At 62.0% G+C, this 16,587-nt stretch overlaps 2 protein-coding genes across 4 annotated transcripts in view; one reads left to right on the top strand and one right to left on the bottom strand.

The window, feature by feature from the left end:
* Positions 1-925: 925 nt before the first annotated feature.
* UAP1L1 (UDP-N-acetylglucosamine pyrophosphorylase 1 like 1) lies at positions 926-5,921 on the bottom strand. Its single transcript, XM_019640802.1, has 9 exons — positions 5,549-5,921; positions 4,623-4,827; positions 4,215-4,390; positions 3,743-3,915; positions 3,432-3,625; positions 2,860-3,000; positions 2,221-2,406; positions 1,597-1,663; positions 926-1,120 (listed from the first exon to the last, which is right to left on the bottom strand). The coding sequence occupies exons 1-9, from the start codon at positions 5,835-5,837 to the stop codon at positions 1,037-1,039; spliced, it is 1,515 nt and encodes a 504-aa protein (XP_019496347.1). The 5' UTR covers positions 5,838-5,921; the 3' UTR covers positions 926-1,036.
* Positions 5,922-10,351: 4,430 nt separating this feature from the next.
* Positions 10,352-16,587, top strand: part of SAPCD2 (suppressor APC domain containing 2) — a 7,472-nt gene continuing 1,236 nt past the window's right edge. Inside the window, exons 1-6 of one of the 3 annotated variants that reach the window (XR_002123894.1) lie at positions 10,352-11,052; positions 13,539-13,651; positions 14,169-14,312; positions 14,569-14,676; positions 14,801-14,905; positions 14,975-15,156. Coding sequence is in view for 2 of the 3 variants with exons in the window: in XM_019641481.1 (XP_019497026.1) it covers positions 10,464-11,052; positions 13,539-13,651; positions 14,169-14,312; positions 14,569-14,676; positions 14,801-14,905; positions 14,975-15,103 (1,188 nt within the window). In the remaining variant the exon portion in view is untranslated. Of the gene's footprint in view, positions 11,053-13,538; positions 13,652-14,168; positions 14,313-14,568; positions 14,677-14,800; positions 14,906-14,974; positions 16,571-16,587 lie in introns of those variants that run through there. The other 2 variants (XM_019641481.1, XM_019641475.1) reach the window with 2 other exon arrangements.

Here is a 16,587-nt window from a genome sequence, read left to right as displayed (position 1 = left end):
TCTGTCACACCAGTGGGGATGGGTAGATGCTACTGTGTTGTGTCCAGAGGGGAAAGGGGGCACTGGGGCCCAGAGCAGCAAAGCCAGGACAAGAGACCAAGGCCAGCTGGCTTCCTCCAGCCTTGGCCAGGCTGCAGGCGTGCAGTGAGGGGGCCATGACCCCAAATATGGAGGCTGTGCCCCTCCCTCCAGAGAGCAGGGGAGGAGCGTGAGCACCAAGATCAGAAGTTACTGGCAGGATGGTGCTCCCATCAGGTTAAATTCCAGGTTAATCCACCAACACAGGAAGCCACCTATACTGGACCCACTAGTTCTTGTGGGAAGTACGTAAAACTCAGCAGCCTAAACCAGCCGCTGAGGTGACTGATGGGCTGAGGCACAGAGAATTCAGTCTCAGGAGTGCAGGCCCAGCTTCTCAGAGAGCCAGCTCTCGTTGGCGCAGCCAACCCTTTATGATGGGGAGTCGGACCCCTTCTGTTGTCAGCCTTAGCTGGGCAGGCTGAGCTGTGACCTCTCCAGCCTGATACCAGTTACTGGTTCAGCTGCCAGGGGCAGGGGGCAGCCTCCTCTAAACAAGTCATCCCCTGAGGGAAGGACAGTGTCCCATCCTCTCATGTCCTCAGCTGCACATCTGCAGAAGAGCTGGGCATGGCTGGCGCCCCTACCCCCCACTGGTATCTTAGTGTGGGATAGGGAAGTGGCCGTCCAGTCCTATGTTAGCTCAGACAGAGGCAGGGCCTGCTGACACCACACCTCCCTCAGCCCCACTGTCCAAGGTCCTGAGTCCCTCTACCTCCTATCTGGACCCCACAGCCAAGAATGGGAGCCACAGACTCCTCACTGGCCCACAGAAAGCCTGTGGTCGCTTGTATCCATGGGAACCAGTGACAGGAAAAGTTCCACTCCTATGTAGTAAACCAGCTCTCTTCCTTTTGTGTTCCATGGTCCGAAAACACACAACACCCTCCCTGGAGCCCCAGGTGGGAGCCATGTCCCCACCCCTGCAGACTCCAGGGTTAGCAGGTCTGGGAGCCAGTCACGACCGCAGTGCCCTGACACAGTTTTCGTCCAAGATGAGTGGGGACTGGAACTCCTGGCCTCGCAGGTACACCTCCAGACCCTGGAAACAAGCCAAGCATCCACGTCTTGGCCCTGGGCAGCATCCCAATTCTGCCTAGAGCTGGGGAGGGGCTTCTAGGATAAAGGGTCAGGTGCCACCTCAAGACTACAGGCCAGCATGAGTCCCCCTGGCAAGCTCAGGCCAGCACTGACCCAGAGGGGAATGGCCAGCCAGCATTTCTCCCTTTGCAAGGCTCCCACAAAAGACAACTGGCCCGACTCAGACCACAGCTGGCCCATCCTCCCTGCCCCTCCCAGGACCTGCGAGGGCTTCAGCCCTCACTAACCCCCACCCCAACCCCACCCGTCCCGCATGTCCTGGAAGGTCCTCTGCAACTTAAGGGCATACTTACCCCATTGGTAAAATGAGACAGAGGTGTGACTTTCTACCTAAGGACCCACCTCTCCCCAGACCGTCCTGCTCTGATCACATAGGCCTGAGCCCAGAAAAGCCCCAGCCAGCCAGGCAGCTCTCACCTCTCCAGAGTAAGACACCAACGGCGAGATCTCACAGATGGCGGGAAGCTCTTCACTGCCAGGCAGGCTAAGGGAGCCCAGGTGTTAGCATGTGCTCAGGGGTGCATCCCCCAGCAGCACCCATCACGGGAGCTGGTCCAGTCCCTCCCTGGCCCAGCAGGATGACCACCACACGCCTAGCTCCCACAGCCCTTTTCTTGGTAGTCTCCTCTTCCTCTGGACTCCAGAGCCCTGAACAAGCTGCCTCTGCCTGAGTGACAGTCCTGATTTGGGCTGGAAGCCACCCCCCGCCCCTGCAGGCATCCTGCACACAGCCTGGGCTTCCAGACTTAGGTGGTGGCTGCAGACAATTGGGAGAGATTAAAACCTAATGTCCCTTTCCTCTCCAGCCCTGAAAAGCGACCTGCCTTGCTGTTTTCTGAATATCCTGCCTGGTCTTGGTTTCAAAGCTTGTGAATGACTAGTGAAAGCTGCAGCCCCCTGCCTCCCTCAGGGCCCTGAACAGACCTTGAGGGGTCAGGCCAAAAGGCTGCGGCAGCGGTCATTGTGTGGCTGGGCACATGGCCACCTGCGTTCAGTGCATGGCCATGGCAGAGCCGGCAGCACTCTGGGGCCCACACTCACCTGGGCAGCTCGGGGAGCCGGGCCCCTTTTGAGTCCAGGAAGTGGGCCCCTGCCTGCAGGGCCCAGCGGTAGTGCTGAGAGAGCAGGGCCTGCCGGGCTGTGGTGGGGCTGTCCTTGTCCGCCGAGCTGGCGTTCTTCAGCGGAGAGAACTCGTCCTCCCGTAGCACCTCAAAGGCCATGAAGTTCCTGGTGGGGAAAGAGCTGGTGGCCCAACATCCCAGGCGGGGGAAGGCCAGGCCAGGGGGCAGTGCCTGAGGGGGTTCTGTCCCATAAGCAGCGGGCCTGGGAGGGCCCCACACGCACTGCTTCAAGTCCTCCCTTCCATTCCCACCAGCCAACCCCTAGGCCCCGAGACCCCAGAGTGAGGTCAAACACCCTGGGAGGCCCCAGCAACATGGCCTGGAAACAGCAGATAAAGGGCTCAGGAGGGACCTGGATGTCCACAGCCCCTGGTGTTCCCCATGCTCCCACCCAGAGGAGCTGCTTCCTCTGGCCTCCTCCCCAAGATCTGCCAGCAGCCCCCAACTCCCACCATGTTCCCCCACTTCAGCCTCCACATCCCTGCCCAACTGGGCCTCAGAACCCACCACCAAAACAGGGGAGAGAAGAAGGAAAAAATAAATGATTTCTGCCACTAACTCAGCAAACTGGAACACATCAAACACAAACTTCTCCATCTTTATCCCGTTCGGTTTTAGCGGCTTTACCGGATTTCCCTCCTCGTCCACGTATGGGACCTTCTTCACAGCCACGTGTGGCTTCAGCAAGGGCTCATACTCCCTAGAGTGGCACAGGAGGACAAAGGAAGGAAAGACGCAGTTCAGACAAAACACCTGAGAGAGCCCACCCGCCTCTCGGCTGGTGGGGCCAGGCGGGGCAGGTGGCAGATGGGCCCTGCAGCATACGGAGGGGTAGGAGCTGAGCCTGGCTTCTGGGAGGGCATAGGCACCCTCCAGCACACTGCCCAGGAGCCAGACACCATGGGCCACAACCCGGCCCGGGGGAAACTGCAACTTTGGCGGAGGTGGTGCCATGGGAGGGGCGGGCTAACTTGGCAGCAGAGCCTTACACCAGCGGCTGGGCTCTCTGGTGCCTCCCACTTCTTTACACCCGCGAAACTTTCTCCACCTACAAGCTCCTGACCACAGCCCCACCCGGCTCAGGTCGGTCTCAGTCACTGTGGCCAGCGCTTGGCGGCCTGCTGCACACACCTGATGACTGTCTGGAGGAAGCCTCGCGTGAAGAAGTGGTTGCAAATGTTGCCTGTGTTGTACAGCAGACCTCCGTCCGGTGCGCGAAGCCTCGCGGTTTCAAGACTGATCTCGCTGTACTCCACCACTTGCGGGACCCCGTCCACCTGGCACACCACGCCCACGGGCTCCTCGGGGTAAGCCTTTTCCACCACCTGCAGCCGCGACAGATGGGCGAGGTGGGGCGGGGCCCGGAGGGACGGGGGCGGAGCCCGGGATAGGGGGCGGTGGATGGGACCCGGTAGGGCGGGGCCCAGGGGCGAGCGGCCCACCTTGGCGGCACAGTCAGCACCTCGCAGCACGCAGAAGCCTATGAAGACGGGGTCTGCCAGCCGCACCAGGATGTTGTCTACACAGTAGACATGCACAAATTCCACTCCTCGACGCTCCATGTCCTCTAAAATCTGGTGGTCCGCCAGCGCGCAGAACAGGCCCCCGTTGCCATCTGCAGGAGGAGAAAGGGATGGGCCTTGTGAGGGCTCCAGCCTGGCCTCAGCCAGCTAGTCCAGGCAAGCTGCGGGTACAGAATGTCCCTGGGGGCTGAGGCAGCTCTCTCTATCCAAGTAGCCCTGTGGTTCCACATGACAGATGGAAATCAAGGCCCAGACTGGGGAGGCCACTCTCCCAGAGCCACACAGCCCCCAGGCAGCACATTCCAGCCTCGATCCCAGGCCTCCTGACCTCTAGCTAGTTCCTTATTCCAGGCCACCCAGTCCCTCCCTGTCTCAGGGGGGGGGGGCATACCTGGGGCCATGGCCACCTTATCTTTCCGCTCCAGGATGGCCCTGCCATCAAAGGTCACAGCAGGAAGCATGCGCTGCTCAAACATGACCACATTGTTGCGGTCCAGGTGAAAGAAGTCATGCTCCTTGAAGAACTCGGCTGTGGGCCCCAGCGTGAACTCACTTGTCATGATGTACCTGCGAGGGGAGGCAAGGCGGAGTCAAGGCGGAGTCGGCCTTCAGGGGGGCGTGGCCCTTCTGGCAGGCGGGGCTGTCTCTGGCAGGGGCTGGCATCAGGGTCCAGTCTGGTGGATGCTGGGCTCTGTCCAGGGCTGTGCTGGGGCTGGGGTTTAAATCCTGGTGTAGGACAGGGCTGGGGCTACAGGGGCGGGGATTACTCTGAGGCCAAGGTAATGCAGAGAGGGCACACCAGGGCACCGTGCAGCGGGTCCCATGGCGCTCGTCAGCCAGCTGCTCCACCCGCCGGATCCGCTCTGCCTGCAGCTGATACAGGGTCTTCTGGCTGGGCAGCCCCACCTGATACATGCCCTTAGGGTAGGTCACACCCAGGCGAGTGCCCTGTCCTCCAGCCAGCAGCACCACAGCCACCTTGTTCAGGGCGATCTGATGGAAACCTGGGGGCGTGGGGTGGCATGAGGCGACGCCTGGAACTGCTACACAACCACCCCTTCACTTTAGAGCAAGCCAAACTACGTCAGGACTAAGACTTGATAGCCACGGAACAGAAATTTCTAGATAACATTTTTATCTTATCTGGGCCAGGACACTTCAAAGGTTCTGATGACGTCCTCTTGGGTTCATTCTTAACCTGGGTCCTTCAGCGGGAACACGGGGTCTGACTGGTCCGCTTTGCGAGTGCCGCGCACCTTAGCCCCGCCCCTCCAGCTGTAGGGGGGTGGGGGTGGGGATGGGGATGGGGATGGGGATGGGGATGTGGATGGGGGGAGAGCGTAGCAGACTCTCCTCGGGGAGCACCTGCCTAACCTCCGGACCAAGAGGCCAGGCGTGTACCGCCAGCGCTGGCGTGAAAAGAAGCAGACACAAGTATGCAAGGGGTGCCCTGCTGTCAATACTCCTGCGGGCTAGGCACTGGCCATCCAGGTGTGAGCGGCTTGGCGGCCGCTGCCAGCTCCACAGCGTTTACGGGGATCCCCACCCCAGTCGCGAGCTGGGGCGTGTGAGAGGGCAGGAGACTTCACAAAGTAATAAGGCAAACTAAACTTCTGAGAGCACGACCTCTGCTCTGTCCCGTCTGTAGGCACAGCCCCTTCCGGCCGGCCAGGAGCGCCCCACTACCGGGACCCTCGCCCCGCCCGGGCCTCCTGCCCCGCCTACCTTCCTCCTCCCAGAGCCGCAGAGTCTCGGGGTCGCTTCGGCTCGCGCTGCCCACGCGCTCGGGGGACAGGGGCCTCAGGCGCGCGGCCAGGTCGGGCGGAGGGCCCCCGGGGCGCAAGCAGGCCGCGGCCGCGCGCTGGCAGTGCTCGCGCAGCGCCTCGGGCTCCAGCGGCTCCAGCTCTGCCAGCAGCGCGGCGCGCGGCCCTGGCTCCAGCTCGGCCCAGAAGCGCAGGAGATGCTCCTGGCCGGCGCGCTGCAGCCGGGCGCGCACGTCCCGCTCCGATGCCATGTCGCTGCCGCCGCTGTCAGCCGCGTTGGCACTTGTGACCCGCGCTCGGACCCGCGTCACGGGACCCCGCGGGCGGTGCCGGCCCCAGCGCCCCGCCCCGTCTCTGCCGGGGACCCGGCCTACCCGGCTCCGCCTCGACTCCGCCCCGGCGCCGCCCCCGAGCTCCTGTGCCCGCGCAGCCGGACCTCGGGGGTTGCTCCTGCAGCTTTGGGTGGCAGATCTCAACCTGTACGCCAGGAACGCCTGATAGGGGCTGCGGCTCCTCGGGCAGGGAGCCCTTCCCCGCAGGTTCTGCGATCCCCGTAGTCAGGGAGCATGAGGACTGACTCCAGTTCTAATACACCCCCTCTACCCACAGCCCTGAGAGGTGAGGGTGCCCGAGGGGGAGGCTAGGGTCTGCGGTTGCACGTGGCCATACTTGCGCTTACCAAGACGCCAAGGTGGCAGGGACCATAGTCCCGTAAGAGGCCAGACTCAGGGCTGGGCTGGGGAGGGTGGACCCAGGTCAGCTGCAGGGCCAGGTGTCTGGATGTCACCAAGGCCCAAGAAGGCCACCCTGCATCTTTGGGGGATCCCTCCTTTACGGCCTCCTCTCTCCCATTGCCCTGTGACCAGAACCCCCCAGGAGTGGCCCTTTGCCCTGCTTTGTTGTTTTAACCATCAGGTTTTAAAATATCTCGCTGTCTATGAATTTGTGAAGAATGTGAAAGTAGCTTCAGACATTTTGGGACAAAACTTTCTTTTAGAAACTAGTTTTATTAAGTCTAAAAATAATGCATGCACATAGTTAAAACTAATTTAAATGGTGCTTTACGACCCAAAATGAAAAATAACCTGTCCCTTAGGTGGGCGCCAGCTACCTCTTGTTAAGGCAGTTGTGTTCCCCTGTAGGTGGGCTCTGCACAGAGCCTCCTCCCCCACATACACCCTTTCTGGGCTAGGAGGAAGAGCTTCACAGCCTGCTGGGGGCCCACTGTAAGTTCTGTGGACCTGAAAGGAGTTCTCTTTCCAAGGATGGTTTTAAGCCTGCCTCAGGGCCTTTGCACTTGCTGTTCCTCCTGTCTGGACAACTGTTCTTTCCCAGAAAGTTACATGACTCTCTGCCTCAGTTTGCTAGGCCTCTGCTTATGTGTCAACTCCTTGGGGAGACCCTCCCAGGTCATGTCATATCAGCTCCCTTTCTACATTTTCCACTGTCCAAATACACCCCCCCATCCCACCCCACCCCACGAGAAGTATACTCCATGAGACATGGATGTTATTGGTTCACTGCTCTGCCCATCACCATAGATCAATGCCCAGCACACAGGAAGCAGTTGGTTAAAGCTTGTTGACTGAATGAATGAGTGTTGGATCCCAAGCCCAGCACAGTGACTGGGCCATGGCAAGTGTTCAGGGAGTGCTTGCTGATGAATGAATGAATGAATGAATGAATGAATGAATGGTCTGCTCCAATAGTTTGTGGCAATTGAAGGGCAGTTTGGGGCAGATGTGTGTGGGAGGTAGGGAATCAAGGAGAAAAGCGGGCTCCACACCCCAGGACAAAGTCCATGGAAACCCTATCATCCCTGTACATACGCCTGAAGGCAGGTGTCAGAACATGAACTCAGGGTGACCCCTGAATCCTGTCTCAAGGTGGTGGTGGGCCCGACATCAGAAGGGTTTGGACAATCGGGGCTGTGTAGCCAGAGGCAAATGCAGGGCCAAGAGAGGGAACCTGGCCCACCTGGGCAGGCAGGGGTGCAGGCAGGTGAGTACCAGTGAGGCAGAGATGGGTGACAACTTCCTGGAGCACCTGCCAAGCGCAGGCTTGTGGCCAAGGCGTCACCTTCCCTTTGCCCAAGGACCTCATCCAAAGGGTTCAGAGGAGCAGGGCCAGAGGCCACCACAGGTCCCTGGTTGTCATTACAGGAGTGTAGATCAGAGAACCATGAGACAGGCTTAGGGACTGGGAGGCAGTTGCCCATTCTTCACTTCATGCCCAGTGCTAGGCAGGGGACAGAAGGGCCCAGTCCCCCTGCCCACCTCCAGGGAGCTCCAGGCTGGCACAGTGAGAATGTAATTACAATTGGGATAAGTGCTTCGAAAAGTACAGGGTCCATAGGGGACCCACCTGGCTTGGGGTTCTGAGAAGCCCCCTCAGGGGTGACAGCAAAGTTGAAAGCTACAGCATTGGGAAAGTGTTGGGCCAGGCTTGGAAGTGGTCTGGAAGGAGGAAGTGATCAGAATTCAGGACATGCAAGCCACACCTTAGTCCCATGCCTAGCGCTGGCACCAATTCCAGTTTCTCTAGCACCTAGCCAGGGGCCATAGGGAAGCCCACAGACCAAGGGGCAGCAGGAGACGGCCTCCGCACAGCTTCACACTCTCTGAGAAGCCATTGTTTCCTCTGCATGGTGAGCTCAGACTCACAGAGGCACTGGCCCAGCCTGGGCACTGCTGGCCGTGCTGTCCTGAGCTCCAGTAGCGTCGCATGCTGCTGGCCACTGGCCTCCACACCCACACTAACCCCCACAGAGCTGTCCCCAGCCCTCCCCACCCACAGGCCTCACCCTGGCTTGATGTCCCACCCAAGGATGGTTTTCCCGTGGTGACCTCCAAGATGAGATATCCTGTGTGCTGGCCATCCATTGAGCACCCATTGTGAGCCAGGCCAATGCAAGGCCTTGGGGTGGCCTGGCCCTGCTCCCAAGGAGCACAGGGACTGGTGGGGAGACAACCACCTTACCTAGAAGAAAGTAGCCCCATGCTTTGAAGGACCCACCTCCTGGAGGTGGGTCAGGTTCCTGAGCGGAGTTTTGAAGGATGAACAGTGATCAGCTAGGAGCAGACAGGGCAGGGTGTTATTGGTGGGAGGGCCAGCCCACACAGAGGCCCAGAGGTTCAGGAATGCCCAAGCATGGGGGACCAGGAAGTGGTGCTGGGAGCAGAGTGTATGTGGACAGCGGGGAGATGAACCACAGGACATGCTTGAATGGCTTGAATGCTGTCCTGGGACTTTGGCTGGCCCTGCCACTAAATGGGGAAGCCAGGGAGAGACCAGGCTCTATGTGGTGACTCTAAGCTCACAGCTTTCTAGGTCCCTGCACATTTCTTACCACTAAGGAGCCCTGATTTTGAGGGGTAATTCCAGGGGAGAAGTGGACCCAGGATACTCCCTGGCCAGGGCAACCGCCCTTACAGACTGAGATACAGGCACCAATGCCTTAAGGCCCAAGGACATAGAGGCCCAGGTCTGCAGACCACCCAAGAGGGACCCGAGGGAGGCCAGCCAGAGAGCCAAGGTGAACCCGGTGCTGGGGGCCTGTCTAAAGGAGGTGTCTGGCAACTCTTCTGATTTATCCCTGCAGATGGACAATCTGCCCAGAAAGCAGCAGATGACACATGGTCAGTGCTCAATGGCAAGGTGCTGGTGGCATGGGGATGTCTGGGAATAATGTGGGGGGAAGGATGGGGACCAGGGCAGAGCCTGGAGGACAAGCAATAATGAAGGCAGGGAGTTCCAGGCAGACAACATCTTAGGCAGCTCCCTGGCTTCGGGAGGGTCCCGTCAGGTCAGTCAGTCCTGTGATGGGCTCCCAGAGCCAGACCATAGGCTAAACCCTGGGGCCCTCCCAGACTGACCAGAAAGAGTGACTGGATCCCGGCTGGAAAGGCAGTAGGGACTCCCACCCCACCCCCACCCCCGCCCGCGGGGGTGGTGGGAAACAGGTCTGCCTGGCTGGCCTGAGGAGGCCAGGAGAGCAGCTGGAGGAGGTGTCCAGCCAGAGGAAGAGGCTGGAGCAGAGGACCTTGGGAGCCAAGGAGAACTGGTCACCAGATGGGGATCTGGGGACACAGGAAAAAGTAGCTTTGTCCTGCAGCAGGCAGAAAAGGCCAGGCTGTCTCCAGGGACCAGGGGAGGAGCAAGCAGCAGTAGGGACAGTGAGGCCTCTGTGAGGGGAAGCGCCCAGCTGGCTGGAGCCCACAATCCTCTTGGGACCTGCCTGGCGCAAGAGAAAGGGGCCCCAGGGTTGGCGGTTTCTGTGCCCGTGGACCCTCTGCGAAAAGCGCCCAGGGGAACTAGAGGGGGAAGATGGGTCCCTGGAGGGGGTGTGCTCCCCATCTCACAAGGCCACCTGGGGACAGGTTTTGTGTTGGGCGCCAGGCCCCGCCCCTCGGAGAGGTGGGCCGGAGGCTTATCCGAGAAAGGGCTGAGCCGCAGCGAGAGGGTTGGTGTGGTGGGCGTGGGGAAGCGGGAGGGGGGTCCGCTCGGGGCTCCTTCCCCCACCCTGCGAGTCCAGGAGGGAGGTACAGTGGGCGTACCCCGCCCCTGCCAGCCCTGGGTCTCCGCGCGCCTCCCGCCCCTCCCGGCACTGCGGCATGAGCGTCCAGAGTGCTGGTCCCTCGGCCGGAAAAAATCAAACCGCCTCTCAGCCAATCGGAAAGGAGATGGGCCAGCCTCGGCCTATGGCAGCCGCGAATGCTAATGAGCGCTGACGCCACGAGGAGGTCCATTCAAAAAGTAGCAGCTATTGTCGTGAGACCACTTGCTTGTGCCGGCCGGGTTCTGCGGTCCGGCCGCTGGGGGACAGAGGCAGGGCGCACGCGGGGACCCAGCCCAGCACGAAGCCCGCCGGCGGGCTCATGACCGGAGCCGCGATGGCCGAGCCCAGCCGCGGGCTGCCCGCGGCGCCCAGCACCGAGGGACTGCCGCGCGCCTTCCTGCAGAGCCTGCGCACCCTCTTCGATATCCTGGACGACCGACGGCGCGGCTACGTGCACCTGCGCGAGATCGAGTCCCGCTGGCAGGACGCGGACGCGAGCGAGCTTCCCCGCGGTGTGCTCGAGGGCCTGCGCCAGGTGGCTCCAGCCAGCGGCTACCTGACCTTCGAGCGCTTCGTGAGCGGCCTGCGCACCTCGTTGCTGAGCGCAGACGGCGGCCCGCGGGGTCCGGCGCGCGCCCCGGCCCGGGCAGGCGGCCCGACGCGGACAGGGAGCCAGCCGCCGCCGCCGCCGCCGCCACAGCGCCTGGTGTTCGCTCCGGCAGACGAGCCGCGGACGGTTCTGGAGAGAAAACCCTTGCCACTGGGCGCGCGCCCTCCGGCGGCCGGCCCCGGTGGCGCGGCCCGGAGCTTAGAGAAGCTGTGCGGCCCCGCGGAGGCGGCGCCCGGCCTCGCGGAGCCCGAGCGGCCGCAGGGAGCGGCGCTGGAGCGGAGCCCGAGCGCGGACTCTGGTGAGTGCGGGGCGGCTGGCCTCGTAGCGTTCCCCCTCCTGCACCTGAGGCCGGAGCCTGAGGAGTGCCGGCCGTGAATCTCCCACCGGGACACGGGGGCGGGCAGCTCTAGGTGGGCTCATGAGCCTGGGACGTGGCTCCAGGCCTGGAGGGAAAAAGGCGTCTTACCTGTCCCAGAGTACTCGGGGCAAGAGGCAGGCCAGCCCTTCCCCCACCACAGCGTGAGGCCACCAGAGCCCAGGGGTTGGTGGGTGACTCTGGAAACCCCACCAGGAACCCATTCTGTACCAAACATGAGCTGGGCACTGGGGACACCTGCCTGGTGTGAGGGGGTTCTCCACCTCCAATACCTGCCCCACACCTAGGGACACCTGGCCCATGGGTCTCGTCGCTGGTGACTGCTTAGGCAGAGGCATTTCCCTCCAGTGCAGATGAGAGAGGGTCCCCCAGACTGGTGGGGGGCCCTCACTGGCTTCTTGGGTCCTTCTCAGTCTGACAGCTGGGCCAGGAGCCTTGGGCCCACTGCCCCCCACTGAAGCCAGGGCAGGCAGAAGGACCTGGCTGGGTTGCCAGGAAGCTCAAAGGGGCGGGTGGGTCTTAGAGGCCTGTGGGGCTAAGCCACCACTGACGCTGGGGAGGAACACAGACCACAGCCCCTGGCAATGGCCAGCAGGCTGCCCGCCTGGCTTCTGGTCTAGTTGGCAGAGACAGAATGGAGCTGAATGGCCCCCAGTGCCTGTCCTGGGAATAGGTCTTGCCTATGGCTTGTGTGGGGCCTTCCACCGTGGCAGCTTCCACCCTTTTTGTGCTGGTCTCCACTCTGCCAGCCTCGCTGGACCCCAGCCTCTGCCATATGGCCCAGCCCCGTGACCCATCATGGGGCAGCGTTAGCCTCAGGCCAGGGTTCTCACTATTGCCTATTACAGGCAGAGGCCCAGACAAGGGATGTGACATGCTCTTGGGGTGCCAAATCTGGAGCTCTGAGATCCCCCTTCTCAGCTCCCCAGGAAGAGAAAGCCACACATACACAGAGCCCCCCATGTCCCCGGAGGTCCAGGCCCTCCTTCTTTGTCGCCTGTTGGGGCTCAGTGTGTACCCCAGCCTGGCGCGGGCACCGAAGATACAGGCTGCTAGCTCAGGCCTGATGGGGGCAGGGCTGTCTGCCTGCTGGTCATCTAGCTGGATGTCCAGTGTGCTGTCATCTGGGGACCTGGGAGCTGCTCTGCAGACTTGATAGTAAAGACTGGGCAGCTGTTCTGGTGTGTCCCCTCGTCCATCCCCCCCCCCCCCCCCCCCCCCCGCCTGTACCTTCTCTGCCGGCCACATGGCAGGTTGGAATGTGAACTCTGGGCCTGCTTGGAGCCTGTCTGCCAGGGCTGGCTGGCAGGCCACAAAGCACCTTGTGCCACCCCTCTGGACATGTCCCTGCGAGGCGCACCTGTACCTCTGCTTGCATCACCCTCCCACTCCCACTGCCTGATGCCAGGGACGTGGCCTCTGAAGATGAGTCTGGTGTGATGGGTAAGGTTAGGAAGCCAGGGGAGGGTGCCCTCCACACCTGGGCCCCACTCCTCCCCTCCTGGGGGGCCCTGCAGTGCTCCCCCATCCCCCAAGGAAGCCAGCTGGCCCTCCAGGAGGCTATCACAGGGAAGCCCTGGCCTTCCAGCTGCAGGTGGATGTGTGAGCTGCAGAGGCTCCTCAGTCATCTGCTGAGTGCACTGCGTCTGCACATAGGCCTAGGACTAACAATACTGTGATCACCTGCCTGGGAAAGGTTAGGTCTCCGCCACCCACGCCCCCACATTGTGCCTGCATGGACTCGCCCTTAAAGAACTGGGCTATGTGTGAGGGTGAAAAGGGTAACTATTGCATTGTTCTGTACACCTGAAACTAACAATAAAAAAAATAAATAAATAAGTACACAACAAAAATGAAAATAAACTTAAAAAGAAAAAAGAAAAACAAACAAACAAACAAACAAACAAAAAAGAACTGGGCTATGAGAAGAGGAGTGGGGAAGACCAGAGGCCCCGCCCACTCACTCCCTACAGCCTTTGAGCCCGAGGTGGGCCCTGGCGGTGCAGAGGCGAGCTGGGTAATACGCTCCTGCCCTCACACACCTCACGCCCAGCACATGTGTATGTACGTGTATGTGGTGTGTGCAGACATGCAGCCACACGGCCCTCCCCCTAGGCAGGTGTGTGGCAGCAGGTTGGGACCCAGTGGAGCAAGATCCCAGCCAGGCAGAGGCAAGGTATGGGCCAGGCTAGGCCGCTGCCCAAGACCCTGGGGCTGGACTGAGATGGGGAGGGGCCCAGAGAGGCTCTGAGTTGCTGGTGGCCACAGACGCATACAGGCCTGGACCGAGGCTTTGCATGGCCAGGGGTGGTGGGAGTGTGGCCCCGTACGGACCTGGAAGCCAGGCTGCGGGGCTGAGCTTGACTGGGTAGGCCTGGAGGTGAGCCAGCCCCTTGCCTGTGCTGCAGGTGCAGTGGCCTGCAGGGCCTGGGAGCTAGGTGTGGGGAATGCCCGGCGGGCCCCCCGTGCCCGAGGGGAACGGCGGAGGCACACCATCACCAATGGCGTGGACTGTGACCTGGTGAGTGGGGGTCCGGGGGGCTATGAGGGGGCTCTCCGTCTTGCCTAGGACGGGACTCAGCCCTCATGCTTGGCCTCATGGACCACCCTCCTGCCTGGGAGGGAGCAGCCAGGCCTGGGCTCTGGGGGTGGCCTGTGGCAGGAACGTGGGTCAGTTCTAAACCTATCTCCCCACCTGGGCTTGAATCTACCTTAGGAGTGGCCCAGGGTCCTGTCAGGGGAAGGTGGCCTGAATGTGCCCTGGCGACAGGCTTGGCCCCTCTGCAACCCGCTTCCTAAGGCTCGCTTCTGCTCAGTTGGCCTCAGGAGGGGTGCTGAGGTCCCGGAGTCTGTGTCCCTGGGGAAGCTTGGGGGTGGAGGGCTGAGGGAGGGCGGGACCCCCGCAAGGGGAGCGGCTGTGCCCCCAATACAGGGGCGCGAGCGCTCACGTGCATAGCTGTGCACGTGTGGGTGGGTGCACGTGGACTGCACTGTGGGCATGCTCACCCGCGTGTGCGTGCGGTCCCTGCGTCTGGCAGCTGGAGCAGGTGACACAGCTGGAGCAGGAGCAGGAGGTGCTGCTGCAGGGCCTGCGGGTGATGACGAGGGGCCGCGACTGGTGCCTGCAGCAGCTGCAGCATGTGCAGGAGCGCCAGCGGCTGGGCCAGAGCAAGACCAGCGCTGTGAGTGACCTGCCCGACCCTCCCCCACCGTGCTCTGTTCCCGGGCAGGGGCTGTCCCTCCACCCAGGGTGTGGGGACCCCCCCGCCCCCGCCACTGTGATGCTCACCCACCAGCAACAGCCCTCGCTCTTGACTCTGAGCAGTATCTTCCAGAGGCAGGAGTGCCACCTATGGGGACAACCTCATGGCACAGTGGCTGAGCCTGAGCTGGCCTGTAACCTGCCCTTTAACCACCCCTCCCCTGCTTTCCTTCCAGGACTTTGGGGCTGAGGGGAGCCCCCCTGCACTGGGGCGACTGCTGCCCAAGGTACAGGAGGTGGCCCGGTGCCTGGGTGAGCTGCTGGCTGCGGCCTGTGCCGGCAGGGTGAGTGCCCCAGGCCACCCCGCACCCATGCTGGGGTCCAGGCCCAGCTCGGTGCCACCCTTCACGCTTGTCCTGGAGGCTCAGCCGGAGACCTCCAGACCTGCCTGACCATGCCCTTCTGCAGGCTCTGCCCTCATCCTCCTCAGGGCCCCTGGGCCCCACCCTGGACCCCAGCTGGCAGCAGCAGACCATTCTTATGCTGAAAGAGCAGAACCGGCTTCTCACCCAGGTGAGGCGCAGGAGGGGTGTTGGGGGTATCTGGCAGCATGGCAGGCCCTGACTGCCCCCCGCCTGCCAGGAGGTGACCGACAAGAGTGAACGGATCACGCAGCTGGAGCAGGAGAAATCTGCCCTCATCAAGCAGCTGTTTGAGGCCCGTGCTCTCAGCCAGCAGGACACCGGGCCTCTGGACTCCACCTTCATCTAGCTGGCCCCAGGCACGGACATGGGCCTCTCAGCCTGGCCTGGCGCCGGCCCTGGGTGGGCACCCCCTTGATTTCCACCTCCCCTGCTGAAAGCCACCTGGCTGGCCTGAACATAGCCCTCCCTCCTCTCAATTGGTCTCCCCCAGATTCCTCCAGACCCGGGTGGAACTGGCAGGCGGGCTGCCTCCCTCAGGATGTCCTTTCATCCTGGCCGGGGGCAGTGGGGGACCAACCTGGGGCATGGCTCCGTTGTGCAGGCACAGCTTGAAGCTGCTGCTGCCACAGTCAGCAGACAATGGAGGACCCGCCATGTTTACCAGATCTCGGGCTCTCCTGGGCTTGTGGCACAGCTGGCAGGTCGCCTCTCCCACCTGGCGTCTCCAGTCAACAGTGCTGGTCACACCAGGCTGCACTTCCAGTCGCGGCCAGCAGAGGGCGTCGCGTGCGCGCTGATCATGGGCCCTGGAGCCCCCACGGTGGCGTCTCAGATGGGGCTGGGAGTAGGGGGTCCCTGGGTGTGCCGGGATACCTGAGCCCTGCAGGTGATTGAGCCTAGGGGGTCAAGGACATCTTCCCTCAACCCATGGCGCCAAGGCTAGAGGGCTGTTCACCAAGAGCAGATGGAGGGGATGGGGATGGCTTCAAGGGGGGCTATCTACCTGTGCCTTGTTCCAGGGGGGCCCCAGGGGATGCTGGTCAGGGTGCACACCTGGACCAAGGCTGAAGGTTCCTGGAGTGGGGCTGGGAGGACGGCTTGCTTGTGCCCTCCACAGACTTCAGATCCTAAACCAACTGGGGTTAGCCGTCATCCCTCCTGGCCAAGACTCACCCCAGACTGAGCCCCACAGAGCAATCTGAGACCCAGGCTCAGGACCTTGGGCCCACCAGGCAATCTGGCCAGGGCAGGCTCTGGTCACCGGTGTGGCTCAGGTGGGTGTCAGCCTGGGCCTCCCAGATATGCCCAAGGTGCCTTGTGAGCTGAGTCCACTGTGTAGGTCCCCCAGGTGTAGGGACCTGTCACTCTCTCCATCCCCTACCCCAGCTTCGCCCCAGATCTGGGCTGGGAGAGAATACTTCTGCTCCGAAAATGGCAACTGCAGGAATCAGGAAGAGATGGGTGTGTGTGTGGGTCCCCATTGGGGATCACTGCCCCCACCCCTGCCAGGCCAGACCTGCTAACAGGTGCCTTGACCCCAAGAGGGGCCCGGTGCCTTCTCCATGGAGACTTGCACCCTGAGGATGCAATGACATAGGTGGGTTGTGCAGTAGAGGGCTCCAAATGTGGGGTGTGGGCGTGTATGGAGCACAGGGACCCCCATACCTGGAGACGTTGAGTGCACAGCCTCTGGGGACCCCGGAGAGCACCCCAGCCACAGAAGAGGGGTCCTGGGTGCAGGTTAGCTGCTTCCTCCCAGCCCCAGCTCTGTGCTAACCCGCCAGCATCAACTTGGACAGAACCACACCTTTCATGCTCAGGGCTGGGGGG

This window comes from Hipposideros armiger, unplaced genomic scaffold, assembly GCF_001890085.2.
Source record: "Hipposideros armiger isolate ML-2016 unplaced genomic scaffold, ASM189008v1 scaffold_3, whole genome shotgun sequence".
In the NCBI taxonomy this organism is placed as follows: Eukaryota; Metazoa; Chordata; class Mammalia; order Chiroptera; family Hipposideridae; genus Hipposideros; species Hipposideros armiger.
Note: the sequence above shows the minus strand (reverse complement) of the source record. Positions and strands in the feature narration are given on the sequence as shown.

Bases quoted from the DNA above. Each gene is read 5' to 3' on its own strand.
- UAP1L1 (XM_019640802.1), bottom strand. From the start codon at position 5,837: ATGGCATCGGAGCGGGACGTGCGCGCCCGGCTGCAGCGCGCCGGCCAG. The intron at 2,407-2,859 runs GTTAGTGGCAGA...TTTCCCCACCAG, and splicing joins GATGTGTTCCAGTTTGCTGA to GAACTTCATGGCCTTTGAGG. The intron at 1,664-2,220 runs GTGAGTGTGGGC...GGGCTCCCTTAG, and splicing joins CGGCTCCCCGAGCTGCCCAG to CCTGCCTGGCAGTGAAGAGC.